Raw genomic sequence first — 17,796 nt, 5'->3', positions numbered from 1 at the left:
GCCACAAATTCTCCTAAATCACTCGTACGCACAATTTAAGAACAAATCTGTGCATACGAACGGTTCTTGCATGAGGCCCATTGTTCTCGTTTTTATCTATTGTTCATTTTTTGGATTATTAGAAGCACAAAGTCTAAAATACAATTTAAAAGCTAAACAACTCCCTGAAATGTAATGCAAGAGTTAAGTTCACCATTTAAAATGGTTATCATAAAGGCATGTCTGCGTGGTGGAGCAGTGGTTAGTGCTGCTGCCTCACACCAAGAAGGTTGCAGGTAAATAAATAGAATGGATGTAGAAATGTAATGAAATAAATGAATAAAAAGTAGTAGGGTGAACAAACTTTAAATATCTCAGATTGACCCATTTTCATCTGGATACATCACTTCTCTATCAGTATTTTAAGATCTCTAAACCTTTGTTGCTCAAGACATTTTCAGTCTTTACAGGAAAGGTGAAAATTAAGTTTACTTCCCTAATCTAAACACTAGACTACCAAAACAATCAACAATCACGATGAAACTGTTTATTTATAAAAATGATGAGTCATGTTGACCACTTTAAGGTGGAGCACTCGAGTCACCATTTCTCTACCAGTTGGTCGAGTTTATCTCCATTTTTGCAAAGACAAATCCAATAATTTTTCTATAGATAGTGAAGACTTCAAAGAGACAATAGAAGACATAAAGTGCCTTAGTTTGGACAATACAGTTTATCCCAACAGTACAACAAACAAAGGCCTACACAATCTGCACAATGTTAAAACTTTCATCCTTACTTGGAGAATAGCATCATCAGCAAATGAGTTTTGTCTTGAAATAATAACAAATACTTGACAAAAAATATTGAATCTATCATCTTTTACTGCTAATTCATTCGGTCACAAAAGAGGGAAACTTGCATTGGACAAACTCCACCTCCTCCTGGGGATCTCAAGATATTCTCAGACCTGAGATGATACCTCCAGAGAGTTCTAGGGTTGCTCTGAGGTCTCCCTTTAAGGAGCATGCCCAGAAAACCTCAGAGGAAGCACCCAGAAGGCATCCTGATCAGATTCCAGAACCATCTCAACTGACTCATTTCGATGCGGAGAAACCGCAGCTTTACCTCGATGATGGAGTGCATCACCCCATCTGTAAGCTGAGACCAGCCGTGTTACAGAGAAAGCTAATTTGAAACAATTTATCGTGATCCATATACGTATACATTAGTGCATCACTAGGGTGGTCCTCTACAGTATGCCAAAAATTAAAATGTGAATTTTTTAAGGTGCTTCCTGACAAAATTGTTCCTTTTGCAAAGAAAATCTTTTATACCAAATTTTGTGTCAATATAACTTTTCTAACCACTGCCACATGTGGGGTGAAAATTAGAATGGTTGAGCTTTGTTCATGCCAACATGCTGAAACAAAGTGGCAGCATAGTGGCTCAGTTAGTAGAGCAGATGCCTCTCAGCAAGAAGGTCGCTAGATCGAATCCTGGCCCGGGGAACCCTCTGGGTAGAGTTTGCATGTTCTCTCCTTGCGTGCGTGGGTTTTCTCCAGGTACTCTGGCTTCCTTCCAAAAACAAAATTGGTAACTCTAAATTGTCTATGTGGCCCTATGATGGATTTTTGACCAGTGTTGTGGGCACCATGAACCTGAAAGAAAGAAGCTAATGGATGGATGGGCTTGCAAGACAAAAATAAAATAAATAAGTGTCATTATTCACATATTTGGTGAGAAAAAACAGTCGTGAAGAGTGGCATTTGGTCAAGACTTTCTTCACTTCCAGGAACTGACATCAATGCCACCCAACAACTTGCAGCATGTATTGCCACTGCTGATCATTTGATTGTAATCCTGGATGAGTTCCTTTTTTATTAAAGTCATTGACATCCTAATCATTAGTCACTTACATCCTAATGCTACACAGAACCTGCCATGACTAGAATGATGGGTAATCCTCCCATTCTGATGGGTCCTTGACAAGGTAGTTCATGTTGATGCTGAGTGCCTCAAAATGGGACTTGAGGCAGATGCAACCAAATCTGCCACAGTTTTGTTAACAATAGCTTAATTTGCTTCTAGATCCACTGTTGCACATGACTGAGGATCATTGTGACCTTCCTCCTTGAGAACAGCTACGATCATCATGTGCAATGCTGCTGTCAAATATGACAAGTCTGGCCAGTTCTTTACTCAGAGACCAAAGATTTCTGACTAATGTCTTGCTGGTGGCCTTGGCAATGACAGAATCAGATCTCAAAATTTCACTCACATGGCACAAAAACAGGGGTTGAGCGGCAGTGGTTAATATTTTTCAAATCTTATGAAATTTCACCCCATTTATTTTTTCCCCAAATGGAACAAAAATCTGAAGAAGCCCCTTGGAAAAGTAGAAATTTGTATTTTCGGACCACCCTAGTGTGTCACCCTTCAGCTCAGCTCTTTCTTTAGTATAACAGACCACAGCTACGCCTCATTAGGGAGCACAAATCAGTCCTTTATTTTAAAAATTACCTGAAGTTTATTGTCATTCTCTCCCTTTTAATGAACAACATGGACATCTGTGTCACATTTCAAGAGATTTTCAAGTTTCTTTGAGAAACCCTTAAAACATACCTGCTTGTTGTATTTGAGCATACTGCAGAACTGAAACCCTTTAACAAGGGTGCTTCTTTAAAAATGAATGTTTTCAGTATCAAACACTTGCACCCCGTTGAGCTTAAAGGTCGCTGTCAAAGTTTGCCTTTTTAAAGACTACAGAGTTTACTGTCAGTCATGGTTCACAGCAGTCCCCGTGGTGACACTGACCTACTTTTCACGGCAAAAATAGAAATAAAATCTGGTTAAAATTCAGAAAATTCACACATCCTTCCTGCAGCATAATTCACAACTTAAACTCCTGGTATGTTTAGGATTCTGCATAATGCAGTCAGATTCACAGCCTGGCTACTCATCTGCTGCTTTTCAATTTATAAACTGGAGGCTGTGAACACTAAACCTTCACCAGCAATCTAGATTACATTTTATAGGATTTGTTCTGCAGTTATTCCCTATTTTCTAATTTTATAAAGCTTGTTAGTGTAGAAGCAGATACATGAAAAAAATGTGCTTTAGACGTACAGATGTGATGTGAATTAAAGCCCATATAAGTTGTACTCTCTGAAAGTCTAAAGGGATCTCTGACTCCCACATGTTGCCCTTAATATGTTATTACTCTATTCTACTTGTTGAATCATTGTCCTGTCTTAGCCTACAGGTTCACACTGCAGGTCTCAATACTGATTCTTTTCATTTTTATTTTTTACTTGAATCCGATTATTATTATTTTTTAGTTATTTTTCAAGGTAGCTCACATTATAATTTAAATTGGACCATCATTAGTCTCCAGTCCACCGCAGTAAAGTGACCTGCATGTTTAGAAGGTTAGCATTCCATTTCAGTGTAAATTATCCAACATCCAGGACATGACTAATGTAGAAAGTTAAAAAAAAAAGATGAAGCAGCTGAGTTAAAAAGCACAGATGTTCTGTAGTTGAAGCAGTGCAGAGCTCAAAGCTTTAAGTTTGTTTTATACTTTAAGGTCCTGTCACACTAGACAACCTATGCCAACTTATGAGACATTTATGTTTAAATTGCTAATAAAAGTTGTATATTTGATCGATTTGTTGGAATTGCATTGTGTACACGCTAAAAAGAAGCTTCCTGTTGATTTTTTCAATTCCATCTTCAATGTAGATGTCTTTAAAATGTTCATAAGTTGACATAAGTTTTCTAGTGTGACGGGGCCTTTAATAGGACATGAGACAGCAGATCGATTGTGTCATTTCAGATGTCTTTTTCTGACCGAGTATAATCAGGCTGAAAATGTGGTGGAGGGTAAATTATCAGAATTTCTCCCTCTGCCCTCCCACAACACTTGCAATGTAGCACAGCTCATGGCTAAGCAGAGAAACAGTGAGAGTAGGAAAATTTAGTTGTTTTCACTCAGCGATGAATCTGTGTTGTGTTTGGTATAAAGTCGGAGGAAAAACTTAATTTACTTGTTAACGGCGGAGCTTAGGAGTGAACATCGGCTTCACGTTTACGTGCTCAATAGGATCAGACCAGCTGCTCATCAAAGCTGTGCATCCAGCTAATTTAACAAACTTCTTCTGGGAATAGATCATTTTCAGATAAATAACGTGCAGAAAGATGTGCTGCTGAGAGTGCTGCTCTGCTTTGTGCGAACAAACACGCCCACGAAGTTCTGACCAATCACGCTGTGAGCCGCAAGGTCCGCAGGACAGAGTTCTGACTTGGGGACACTGAACATGAAGTCTCTCACTGGAGGATAGCAGATGGAAGTTTAATATTTTGTCACTCAGTAGAGGAGCAAGACCTGCATCTTGAAGTACAGTATAAACCTGCTTTCTAAACTGCATGACGTTAGAATCAATATGTCAATATTTAAGTTGATCTGTACACCCCTACTTCAACAATGTAAAAGTTGGTTAAATGCAACATGATTGTTCAGACTTCAGTCCCTTTATAAAACAGTAGATAGAATAGAAACAGCCTTTATTATCCCACAGATGGGAAATTCAGGTGTAACAGCAGCAGCAGATACATCATTTCACAATGTATGCAACAGTAGCAATAACAATACAATAAAAAATAAAAAATAAAATTAAAATACTGTACAAGGCCATAAGGACAAAAATTGGATTCTGTGCAGAAAAATTACAAGAAGACAATCATGACAGACTCATGCTCCAATATGTATGTATCTGATTTAGTACCACCTATAAAAAATGTTACTTAAGGATAAAAACAAATTGGGTTTGGGTGACTTGTGCCCGCATTGTGAACATAGCCTTACAGTGAAGTGTCACACATTGTGCACTTACGTCCTCGAACACAAGCTTGCTCTTTACTTTTCTTTTTTCTCCCCGCTTTGTTTTACACTTTGTCCCTCCCCACTAAAAAATAAAATGAATGTACCTGGTTGGCACCACCATGGAGCCGTTTATAACATTCTGTCACGTTGTGCGCTTGTTTCTGTGGAGTTTTTGTTTAGCCTGCGTGAAAGCAGAGATATCAGCCGTAATGGGAAATCGATGCAGTGCAAAGTGGAAAATAGCTTTGTGTTGTTGGCTTAGTAATGTTCCTTTGAAGACCTGAATGTCACGAGACCGCACACCTGTCTTTATCTTTAATAATACGTTGAATTTAAAAAAGCTTGAAGATCACAATTACAGACACATAAAATAGCAGAAATATGCAACTTTATAAAAATAAATGTATGCAGAAGAAAAAAATTGATGTAATATTATGAAAGTTGTTTAATATATTGTGAAAATGCGTGTAGATGTACTGAATTTGAATTATATCTAAATATAAAAGATGATAGGAGTAAATTCAAATTTTCTAAAGGAAGAAAAAAACACTTAAATGTTTAAATTCAAGTGTGCACCTAGACCAGTCAGATGACAGTATGCATTGATCTCAGTAAACATGTTTATAAAGGTTAACGCCACTGTGATGCTTTTTCTACAAAGTTGATCTTCTTAACTGCAAGTAAGTTGGTTTGCATTTGAATGGATTTGTAACAAATAGACCCACTCCAGTTAATATCTGTTTGTGATCTTTAGAAGAGACATTCATGAAGGAGGGAAAAAGTCCCATTCATGTTTTGTCTTTTACATCACCTAAACGAGCTTTACGAACACAATAAATTTCTGTTAAAGTCCATGTAAAAGGTTTTGTTAAAGGTATTTTTCGTGTCAGTAATGATGAAGGCAAAGTGTCTAAGTGAGGAAAGGAAAGTCGGTCAGGAGATGGCACTATATTTAGAATTACATATTTTGTTGGTTTTCTATGTAAAATAATTGGTGCTGTTGGAAATGGACTGATTTCTAAGAAACACTTGAAATTAATGTAACTGTTACATCTCAAAAAAGAGAGAAATACTTATTGAAAGCTACATATTTTCTGTCTGCATTTGCCTTTTTTACTGTTGCAGTTTGGACTTGAAATATTCATATTTTTAATCGACAGTCTGCATCCTCTCACTAATGTACTACATTTTACAGTCCGGCGAGGTGAAGAAAATCAGCGGCTCTGGGAAACTCACCACTGAACTATCCTTCAGAATTATTGACAAAGTTAAACATGTTTTTTGCTATTTCCATATATTCCAGAGTGAAATGCTTACCAATGCATCATAAAAGAAACATGCAAAAGTTTACTGACCTGATTTAAATTGCTGTAATTAAAGTTAATCTGTTACAAAATTTTTGATTTGAGAGTTTGTGTTGCAATGCTGTTGTTAGCATGTGAGATCTACTTTACAGTTCATCAAAACAAAAGCAAAAATTGCGTTATTTTTTTCTCAGCTTTTGTCTTTTGAACCCAGATGTTTTTGGTGTTCAACAACAATGCAGAAAATGAAGCTTGATGCATCAGTAGTGTTTGAGGGGACTGTAGTTTTTCCACTGATAATACAACCCTGACTTTGTTTGAGCAGAGGCTCACAGTTTTTTTGGTGAACTTTGAAAATGTTCAAAAAGTAGAGCGAGTACAAACTGGATTGAGGTAGGTACAAAATGACATGAATGGTCTAAAATTCAATTTTGAAAGCCATGCACACCACAATAGACAACTAACTTCACTAGGCTGCACAAACTGTGGCCCACATGCTGGTTGCAAACACGCAGAGACTAAATGAAAATTTGCCTGTTTTCTCACGAATTTGAGCCACTAACTAGTCCCTTGTAGCCCGGTGAAACACTGGATTTGGTTAGATAATGGAAGCACCTATTAAAAAAATGACACCTCAGTTATCTTTAAAGGGGCAATATCATGTAAAAGCAATGTTTTTATGTTTTATATCATGTTAAAATGTTATACTCTCATAAAAACATGCCCAAAGCCTTGCTCTGACTCATTCATGCATGTTTGAGAAATCCTGCAGCGTTTTTAGGAAGCCATGCTGAGGAGCAAAACGACAGGTGGGGACCAGAAACGCCCCTGGGACGTGTCTTTAAGCCGAGCTTCCTCGTGGCAGAGTGCTCCCCTCCCCACACACCCCACCCATGACTACTGCAGGCTCTCGGGTGAAAGTGAAAGTGAAACTTAACTGTCTGCTGACCTCTCTACATTAGTTCTCACTCAGTGAAGCTCTTTTCAGATTAAAAATACCTTTGAGGAAATGTATTTTCAGATGCCAAGTAAACTGCATCATAGCAGCCGCCCACCTTCCCCCCGCGAGTGCGACACCCTCCGCACTGAAATGGGTGAGACAGAAGCGGAAGGTGTTCTTAAAGAGACAGAGGCCAATTTCAAGGCGTTTAGAAGAGGAAGTGATGAGAAGAGAAGTTTATTTTCTAATTAAACATAGAAACAGCATTTTAATAACATCTAAAGGTGACATAGATACTTTATTATGGTATAATGTGTATGCCTGAGAAACACATAATATTGTCCCTTTAAAGAAACCCTTAATTACCCGAGGCTTTCTGGAAGCAAAGCTTGGACTATTTGAGCCACTGTTACCCTTAGTGTTGCTGAGAAATCTGCAGTCCTTTTTGGTGTCTTGGTTTGTAAACGTCAAGCCTTTTTTTTCCCTCTTAACACTTGTGTGTTTGTGTTTCTTGGCTGCCTCGTCTGTTCGACAGCAGTTTGTCCTAAACATTGACTCCAGTTTGGCCTCTCGTCAGAGATCATTGGAGATCGATGCAGAGGAGTACGCTTCCTGTGACCCAGCTTATCTGATGATATAGCACTGACTCTGATCTCCCTCTTTAAAGCTTCTCCCAAAGGCCTACGAAGCGTGTGCGTGTGCGTGTGCGTGCGTGCGTGTGTGTGTGTGTGTGTGTGTGTGTGTGTGTGTGTGTGTGTGTGTGTGTGTGTGTGATAAATTGATCATTGTGCAATTTTAACATATAATCAGTTACTCACTAACCACAAAAAACAGCCAACCATACAACGTTAGTGCTTCTCAGTTGTGTCATCTTATGTGTTTTGAACTGAACCAAAAGACATTTGGAAACCTTTAAGTTAAATTGTTAGAGCCTTAGTAGGTAATTTAATTTTATATGCAATTTTTACTAGAATGAGTTAACTATTTTAGATTTTAGCGTTCTTCTTTGTGACTTTTTGTTTTTGTAAATTTGACGCATTTTCACATAATCTAAAGAAAGTAAATGAAACAAAGGCTTAAGTTGGAATTAGTGTGAAAAAACAGACCAGCTATAGTTTTGTTATAATTTATAGTTTTGTTTCTCTTTCATACATATTTTCTCTCTGGGAAATAAAAAAAGAAGCATCACTAAATCATAAGATCATAAGATGAAACACAGTGGCAATAAAGAGCTGTAAAAATTCCCTGTGGCGTAATGGAGATGGAGTTGTTTGACAGTAATTTTGTTTTTCTTTAGATTTTTCCTGCTTGGTCATTGCTGTGTACACCTATCTTGTCAGGACCAGTTGTCCTTTTGGGGACCAAAGTCTGGTGCTTTTCATTTGAGACCAAGATTTGAACTGAGTTTAGGTTGGGATTCGTTATGTTAATGTTAGTAGTATGAAAGGAAGTGTGTACACAGTTTTAATAAGTATAGAGTTACACATTTATGGGTGTGTGGGAAGTGAATCCATGATGTTGTAGGATCAAGAGACTGTTTATTTTGTAAATTTAAACCAGAATTTATAATCCAGAAATGCGACAAAAGCTAATTTAAAAGAGCAGAAATGAGACCTGTAGACCAGGAAGATGTGGGTTTGATTTAATTATTATTTTTTCCTTTTCATTCCCATCATTCAAAAAAACTCCTTTTCAGATTCTCCACACAAACACATGGCAACATTTGATGTGATTGAATTTTTTTTTCATCCAGTACGTTTCATATTCTTAAGTTCTCAGTTTGTATAAGTTTTTGTTCAAATTGTCTGACGGCAACATAAAGCTGTGCGCTCACATCTCGTCCTTTTATTGTGAATTTAAGCCATTTTATTCAGAATATAGGTTTACATCTGAACTTTCACTAAGCATTTTATACAATCCACCCTCTTGCCACAGCATTACGTTTCTTCAAAACCAATTTTTTAAAAAAAAGCAAACAATGGTGAAACAAATATCTTCCTGTCAGTCAAACCTGAGGCCGTGGGTGGAAATACACATAATTTGTAACTGTGGGCAATAATCTTGTTATATATGTAAATGACTTCATTTTGGATGTGTTTGTATTGTCAGTAAATAATTGTTTTAAAATCAGCTGAAGAGTAAACCTACCTGCTTTAATGCAATCCAACACATCTGTTTTAAATTCTTAGGGTTTAAAGTCAGTGTCAGTCTGGTCAGTCAGTCTCCTAGTTGAATTTAAAAATAATGTCCACATTTTCACATCAGTTTTAATTTGCCAATTTTTGCAAATAAAAACATATTTCTGTTTTGAAAATGTGCTCAGTTTATCAATCAAATTAAAATGAAGAAATGTTAATAAAATGTCCCAGAAGAACATTGCATTTGGATCTGTGCTTTCACATTGTGTCAACAACTGAACGGCTTAATTTTTTATTAAAAAAATATAAAAAGGCATAATGCACATTCATCAACTGGAATACTTCAGATAATTTGTCACTTTTTTTTCATCTGCAGGTAACATTTAGAAAGTCATGTTTGTGATGAATAAAATTCCATAATTTTGTGTAAAAAAGTAAACACATGCATGAAAATTAAATCCTGTACTTTAGTCCAACAGCAAATTAAATTAGGTAGGGTTGAGTTACTTTGTAAAAACAAAAGTCCTTTTCTGTTTTGAATTTCACAATTCCTTTTAGTTACTGTCAAACCTGTCAAAATCTGATCCAAATAAAGTTGCACAGTTAATTGTGTTTTGACTGGTTAAAATTGATATTCTGTTAAAACTTCTTAGCAAGGATATGAGTTTGACTTTTTATTCTTGTTTTTCTTTTACAGTTCTTTGTATCTTGTAGTTTTAATGAACCTAAAAGTGCAATAATGATCAGGAAAAAAAATACTCTGGAATTTGGAAAGCTGGGAAACAAAAGTTTTTCTAACAGCAGTTTTTGATAACGTCTCTTTCTGACATTTCATTTAACCAGTTATCACAATAACTATTTCTGCAGCCTTATTATAATTCATATGAGCTGAGTTTGGGCTGATAAACAGGAGCAGAGTCCTGAAACATCCTCAGAAACCATTCCTACAATGACTTGAATTTAGTTACTCTGCATATAAATGATCCTGCTTATTTCAAATAAAACAGACAAGCAACGCAAAAAAACGAATTGAAAATAAAATAAGGGAAAAAAATTCAAATATCCTAAAAGGTTGAATTCAGGAGAGGAAAAAAAAGAGAAGTGTGGAGTGAATTGAAGGTGGTGAAGGCCAGAATCTCTTGTTGAGTGTTCAGTCAACTGGAATAAAGCAGTAAGTCAGTTTCTTGATAGCAGAGGGGAAGCGGGACAAATCACCTTGACAGAGGAGAAAGAAAAGGGCACAGCAGAAGTTGAAAGATGAGGAGATGAGATCTGTAATAGATGTTCTTCTCTATTTAGTTTAGATTCAGTTTTTTTTCCCCAGCTGCCTGACATCTACAGAGATGAACGGTGGTCTGCTGGGGTGGGTCAAGCTGAACCGTCAGCTGTAGTTGTAACCTCTGACTGTTTGAATTGAAAGTATTTTTCTCCTCCAATTATTCAGCTTTCTTTTCAGTCCTGATCTGTGCTCGGGGTTGGGTATACAGGGATTTACTGAGGGGGGCGCTTATCATACAAATGTCCTGTGGACACAGACTCTACAGATGAACTCATGTTTTTTTAGTTTTTTTAACTTGTGTTTTTTTTTAAAGAACTATTGCACTTAGACATTATTTACAATATAATATTAAAAAGTGCTATTTATAAGGAGTGAATGAATTTCATGTCATATGTGCTGTGCTTGAAATATACATTATACTAGGGCTGGGTATCTTGGCCAATTCTCTGAATCGATTCAATTTTGATTCAGTAAGTTCTGAATCGATTGATCACGATTCGATTCGATGAAAATGTTTATTGATATTGTATTTTGCAACTGTGTTATTATATTAATATCACCATTTTTTTCTCTTCAACATAAACAACAGGTTTTAAGGACAAACTTTTAAATTAAACTGCTTGATCTTGAAATAAAAATTTCACAAGTATAAAAGGTTTTAAGGCCCCCACATAGTGCTGGGCGATATGGAAAAAAAATCATATATCACGATATGGACTTTTTTATACCACAATAACGATATCATGATATACCACAATTAACTTAGTATGTTTTCATTTTTTGAAAAATATAACAAAATATTATCATTGCTTACTTTTTCCAACTTTATTTCCAAGTGACATTAAATGAAACTTTCACAAATGAGAATTACTGTTTTAGTGCAGAAATGTATCAAATAACAGATGAGGTAGAGGTACAGATACAGATACAGTTGCCTTCATATTTTTTTCAAAATTATACAGGTATTTAAATTGAATTAATTAAAATAAACTCAATTTTTAACATTTTTTAAAGTGCACATTTCAAGTTTCTAAAGTTTCTGAACAGAAAAAACAACAACACATTTTAACACAAAAACTTGTTATAAAAAGAAACAAGTTTTCAAGTTTCTGAAATCTGTAAGCTTATAGTGTAAAGTCTGCAAACCATATAAGCGAGGCAACTCGACTTGACTGAAATGTTTGCGGCTGGGCATAATGTACCTCGGGTCAAGGACTTTGACGAGGTCTCGGAAGCTGTCCTTCTCAACTACATAGACGGAGGTCATGCCTTTACGTATGTAATGCGAAATGGCAACTGTTATTTGTTTATGGCGCTGGGATGTTTTTTTTCATATGGCGTGCCTCACGCTAAAGTCTCCGTTATCTTGGGCTAGCTATGGGTTTTCTTTTTGCAACTTTTTCCGGACGTTTCACAACTTGCTTTACCTCGCACTTTTTGGATTCTGATGTGTTCTTTTTCGTGGTTCTTCTTCAGGTGATAGAAGAGGTTGTGTTGGCGTCGAGTGAGGGAACGGCCTTGTGACAAAGTTTGCAGATTACCATTTTCTGCTCTGTGTCAGACTTCTTGAATCCAAAATGTAACCAAATAACAGACGTTCCCCCTCTTTTTGGTAAAAGTCCTTCTTCTTGGGCTGCCTGCATAGCTGTTTCTGCTTCTGACGCCGACGGAGATGCTACCTCATGCTCCTGCGTCTCCATTGTTTAGCTCTCGAGTTTGAAACGTAAAGCATGTCGCAAACCCGCGTGTCCATCAAATAACGTAAAGCAGCGTCATGTCGCAAAACCACAGTATGAAGTTTCTTTGCTTCTTCTTTTCTTCTTCTTTTGTTTCTTTCAAAAGTTATTTTTTATTCTTATTTATCACATATATAAACTTAGTTTATGCAAAGTAACAACACCAATACATTTCATCGTAGCCTACTTTATATATTTGCATGAATAATTAATAAAATTATTTTAGAAACGATAGAAGGCAAGTAGCACAATAGACACTTTTCTATCGTCCCCACGATAGATATCATCATGTTGCCCAGCACTACCCCCACATACTCGGGCGCACTTTGGTCCGCGGAGGTCGGAGGTCCGCGCGGACTCAATGTGGACCTGAAGCGGACATCCGCGGACTGGTCCACGCAAAGATCAATTTTTTACGTCCGAGGTGCGCACAGTGGCATGTACTGTTCTGGGTGCGACACCAAGCTGATAAAGTTGAGAATCGTGTCATTTGTGGACGAAATGGAGTCAAATCTTGTAAAGCGTCTCATGGAGGAGATTAGAAAACTTTATGATGCGTCAGTGAAGGAATATAAAGACTTTCAGCGAGCAACAAATTTGTGGGAGGAAACAGCTCAGATCCTGGGTAAGGTAGTTCTTTTCTTTTTTTCTTTTATTGTTTTAAAGCTAAAATGCAAACTATCTCTTCCTCCTGATCCTTGACATCATGACTGAAATTACGAGAAATTAAAGAATTCGTCAGGCGCTCAGTAAGCTCGAGTATGAAGTCTCAACCGTCTGCGGACAATATGCGCGGAGTCCGTGCGGCTCATGGAATGCGCACAGTACGCCCGAGTATGTGGGAGCCTTTAAAGTAAAAAGGAATTACAGGTGACAGTGTTGTTGGATGCATTCATTTTTAAGTAATTAATAATAATTTTGATAAATAAAAAGTGATGGGAATAAGGTTGCAGGAGAAGAGGTGGGCTAATATAAATATACTTCTGCCCACTCCTTTTGTGTGTATGAAAAATTGTGAATGGATGGTCTGAACTGTAATTTTATTGTGCTCTGTACAATGACAATCAAGTCTCATCTCGTCTCGTCTCGTCTCATCTCATCTCAAAACTGTATATTTGTAATGTTTCTGTTACCTTCTGTTATGTTTATTAAAAAATATTAAAACTTAATGCAAAAACAACCACAAAATGTCATCACTGTGGATTTCATTAAGACGTTTCTTAAAGTTTAAAAATAATATTGGTAACAAAACTAAACAATTTTGTTAGAATGTCATCTTTAAGACATTTAAACATGCCGGTGGAGAACAGTTTGTCAGATGTTTACACACCATAGTTTGGTTTGAGCGCCTACTGAGCCGCTCGTCAAACCCCGCTTCATTTTCGCTACCATGTAGGAGCGCAAATCTTTGCAAAGAAAAGTCACCATGGTCTCTGTTATCTTTAAGTTCTGTGGCGAGTTGGCTGGTAACGTTAGAGATTCCTTAGTTTATTTTGTTTTGCTCCAGACAACTTATTGAAAGCTAATGTTAGCACTGAATGTCAACCGGATGTAGCAGGCCAGGAGTGACAAAATATAGAAACGCGCCTCAGACGTGCGTACAAGAAGCCATGAGGAAGAATCTTTCTCATGTCCTGTGAATCGATTTTCACAAATTTAAATGAAATCGATCCAAGATCGATTAAATCATTTTTTATTACCCAGCCCTGTTATATACTGTTAGATGAATTGTATCCACTGTAGATTTGATAAAGTAAAATGTGTGAAGTATAAAACTGCTTGAGATTATCGAAATGTTTGTGTATAAACTAGTGCTGGGCATAGATTAAAATATTTAACCAAGATTAATCTCAAGATATTTTTGCAATTAATTACAATTAATTTGTTAGAAACAATATGTTGCAATACACTTCACGTGGGACACTATGTACAGGTTTTTCTTTTTTTATCTTATAGCTTACTTTATTTATTTATTGCTGACAACTGTGACCTCAGTATCTATCTTTCTTTCCTCATTTGGAATAAAAAACAAAAAATTCTTGATTTAACCTCATTATTCTGCACAAAATATAACTGACTCAAAGATGTTTAGAGCATTTTTATGTACTGTTTTATATTTAAAAACAGGGCAAATATAACTTGAAATAAATAAGGCAAAACAAGTCGATCTTATTTTTTACTTTTTTCCTCTTCCCTCACATGCTGACCAGTGTCGTATGCAGAACCTCCCTCTGTTTGTTTACGCTGGTTTTAAACTGAAGTGATATTTCAGGCTTGAACTGCTCGGGTGGTGAGACAGTTCATCGTCGCAGCGCTGACAGAGAACTGTACTTCTTTCCAGCCCGCTGTCAGGAAAAGTTTTAAAATAAAAAATGTCCTGAATAATCTGGTGACTTCCATCATGTTTCTGCCCTGGCTGCAGTTCGCCTGGGTTCATCAGTTGTGAGCTGCCACGCAATGATGGCTCGACAACAAAGGCTCTCGTGGGTTGAGATGCGCGACGAAGGCCATCTAAAGCCAATAGTGATCAAAATCCTGCCTCCCTGCCTTAATCATTTATGTATAAATCATTAGTTACAGCTATAAAATCTATTGAATTTAGTTTTTACTTGCCTAATTTTCAATTAGTGCAAGATCTCTGTAATACTGAACGTATAGTTTGTTTTAAAGCAGTAATAAGAATCCTTGATTAAATGAAAAACCTTTGGTCTTTAAATTTATAATTCCTTAAAAAGCAAAAAATCAATTGGTTAAGATAAAAAGAAGTTTTATGTTTGATGTTGTGAAAAAAAAAATATATATATATGTTTAAATAATTAGCAACCAATATAAATTGGTTAGTTTTTTAGTTTACTGTTCAGCATCTAGTTTAAGAAAGAACTTGTTAAGTGAGAACCTAAGTATAATCAACAGATTTGACTTGTTTTTTGGTTGTTTTATTGGTCAAACCAGTCTTCTGGCTGTGTTTACTCATTCTACATGGTAGCTGTAGACATTTCTAAAGGTCTTGATCTGATGTAGTAAATATACTGCAGATAATGCAGGAAGACATTCCTGTTTAAGTAGAAGGTGATGCAGGGTAGAGCTTTGAGAACTAAACCAACTGGCTGCTCTCATCTCTTGCAGGTGGTCTGCCGTACGAGTTCAAGGTGGTGATCGCTGGAAACCACGAGTTGACCTTTGATAAGGACTTTATGGCGGAGCTGGTCAAGCAGGATTACTACAGATTCCCGTCGGTCTCCAAACTCAAACCTGAGGACTTTGACAACGTCCAGTCACTCCTCACAAACTGCGTGTACCTGCAGGACTCGGACGTCACCATAAAGGGATTCCGGATATACGGCGCGCCATGGTAGGAGGACTCTCTGCTTTCCTGCTTTGAACCTGACTTTCAAACTGTCTTTTCATAATCGCCAAGTCATGTTTTTGTCTCGTGCTACTGTTCCCTGAGGTAAAGGTGTGTCTCCTGCTCTGCCTGGCACGTTTCCAGCTGCCATCTGTGCAGTACCTGCTGCATGCTCTCAGCGAGGGGCCTCACTTACATGCAGGGTGCTATTCCCAACTCGCACATTCCTTTATGAGCTCAGGGCCTTCACCTGCTCCCCGGGCTTGTGTTACACCTGTGTTTTGACATGGGGTTAAGTGATACGCGTGGTACCAGGAGTCCTTGTCAGTAGTCTCTCGGGTGTGGAAGGAATGCTGGGAGGATGGTTGGATGAATGTAAGCATTATGTAATTAATATAAAAACAGGCAGATGGGAGATTTGTGCAGATGTGGTGATGAAAGACAACTCCCCTGAGAGTGGAGCTATCTTAGTGAACATACAAGGTTTTATTTCTCTCTCCGACAGGTTGTGTTGTTAGAAATAATAAATCCAGTCCTTTACTGAATAAATCCTGATTTTACCACAAATATTCTAAATTGTTTAACATCAAATTCAAAAGGAAACGGTTTTATATTGGTGCATATCGGCAGTGTATCTTTGTATTTCCAAACACACGGATGAATCTGTGTTTTGTGGGAACAGTTGAGTCTGTAGCTTATCTTTCACTCGTCACACACTATCCAGATTCTGTCAAAGTTTTATTACTTTGAAAAGATAAATGTAGTTTGTAACATTTTTCAAACATAATTCAACTTGTAGAAAAATGAAAATTGAAGCACGAGTTAAACAAGACGTCATTTTAATCCCAACAAAACAAGTTAAATATTATGCATAATGTTAAGCAGTATTTTTTAACAGTGAGTGTTATGCGGGAGATAACAGATCCAGTCTTCACATTCTTGTGTTCATTCATTTGATGAAGTTATTTAAATTCCAAATTTTACAACCTTAAAATCAGACTCAGTATTGTTAATATTAACTCTTTTAACTAGTTGTGGTACTTTTATTTTTCATAATACTGACAGATTTTGGGTTTGATACAAAAACACAAAGATTTGAAAATAAGCATTTTTATTCTTCTGAACTTTTTGTATTTGTTGGATCTGAACCTCTTAATGGGGCCGCAGGTTTTTGTCTCTGCGGGTGGTTTCGGTGCCCACTCCTGGTTCTGTTTGCTCTTGTAGTCGGGTCTGAGCGGCCGTCCCCTCAGGGCGTCTGACCAGTGTTTGCAGCGTGACCTCGGCTCGCCTGCACTTCATCTGTGTGTTTTGTTTGTTTGAGAGCCGAGGCTGCAGCTTCCAGCGTCCTGCTGCGACTCTGTTCTGCTCTCTCTGTACACGGGAAGTGAAATAGCTGCCCAGGAGCACACCTTCATCCTTTAGTGGTTATAATTAGCAGGTCTGCGGCCCGGCTCGCAGAGGTGGCAGAGAGGAGGCAGATCCCAGCATTCCTCAGATTTCACAGCAGCAGGAGGAAGAACCTACAGTTCTGTTCTGTCTCCCTGCCAGCTTTCTGTTTGAAAAAGGAAGGATGCCCCCCCCCCCCCCCTTCTCCCTGGTGGGTGTTTAGTGTGAGGGCTGGTAAGTGTCTGTTGTGACAGCTGGGGGTCTCATGAGAAGCAGAGTGGACAGCTTGGCTGCCCCCCGCCCCCTTCAGCTTCCTCACCTCCTTCACACCCATATGCCACCGTGGCCCGAGCTCTGGCCTGCTTGTCCAGTGTGAGGTCTCACTTAGCCTCTCGGTGACCCCTCACTTCATCAGCGGCTCGCTGCCTGTGTGGCCGAGCCCCCTACAAGACCTCAGCGGTCTGCTGGTGCAGGTCAGAGTTTCACAGCGTCACTCAGGAGTCGGAGGCGTTCAACAACCAGACGATTAATGCTGCGGTCCTCCGCTCTGCTGCTGCTGGAAGACAACGTTGGGTTCTGATATAGGGCTGATGGGTTTCATCTTAAATCACACATCAACATTTTGTAGTAGCATTTGTTTCTCATCCATGGTGATAAATACGGATGGGCGATATGGACTAAGAAATTTATCACAATAATTTCTAGGTTTTATCACAATAAAGATAAGTGACGATGTATATATCAGCCTAATCTTTTGTATTATAAATCTATGACTACATTCTCTCTTAAGAGCTCTAAAATAC

The 17,796-nt window shown here is 37.8% G+C and overlaps 1 protein-coding gene across 2 annotated transcripts in view; it reads left to right on the top strand.

Moving 5' to 3' along the window:
* mpped2a (metallophosphoesterase domain containing 2a) overlaps window positions 1-17,796 on the top strand; it is a 91,349-nt gene that overhangs the window by 26,490 nt on the left and 47,063 nt on the right. For both annotated transcript variants that reach the window (XM_014018622.1, XM_014018623.1), the window contains one exon: window positions 15,388-15,613. In XM_014018622.1, the coding sequence (XP_013874076.1) occupies window positions 15,388-15,613 (226 nt within the window). The remainder of the gene's footprint in view (window positions 1-15,387; window positions 15,614-17,796) is intronic.

Source organism: Austrofundulus limnaeus, unplaced genomic scaffold (genome assembly GCF_001266775.1).
Source record: "Austrofundulus limnaeus strain Quisiro unplaced genomic scaffold, Austrofundulus_limnaeus-1.0 Scaffold197, whole genome shotgun sequence".
Taxonomy (NCBI): domain Eukaryota; kingdom Metazoa; phylum Chordata; class Actinopteri; order Cyprinodontiformes; family Rivulidae; genus Austrofundulus; species Austrofundulus limnaeus.
Note: the sequence above shows the minus strand (reverse complement) of the source record. Positions and strands in the feature narration are given on the sequence as shown.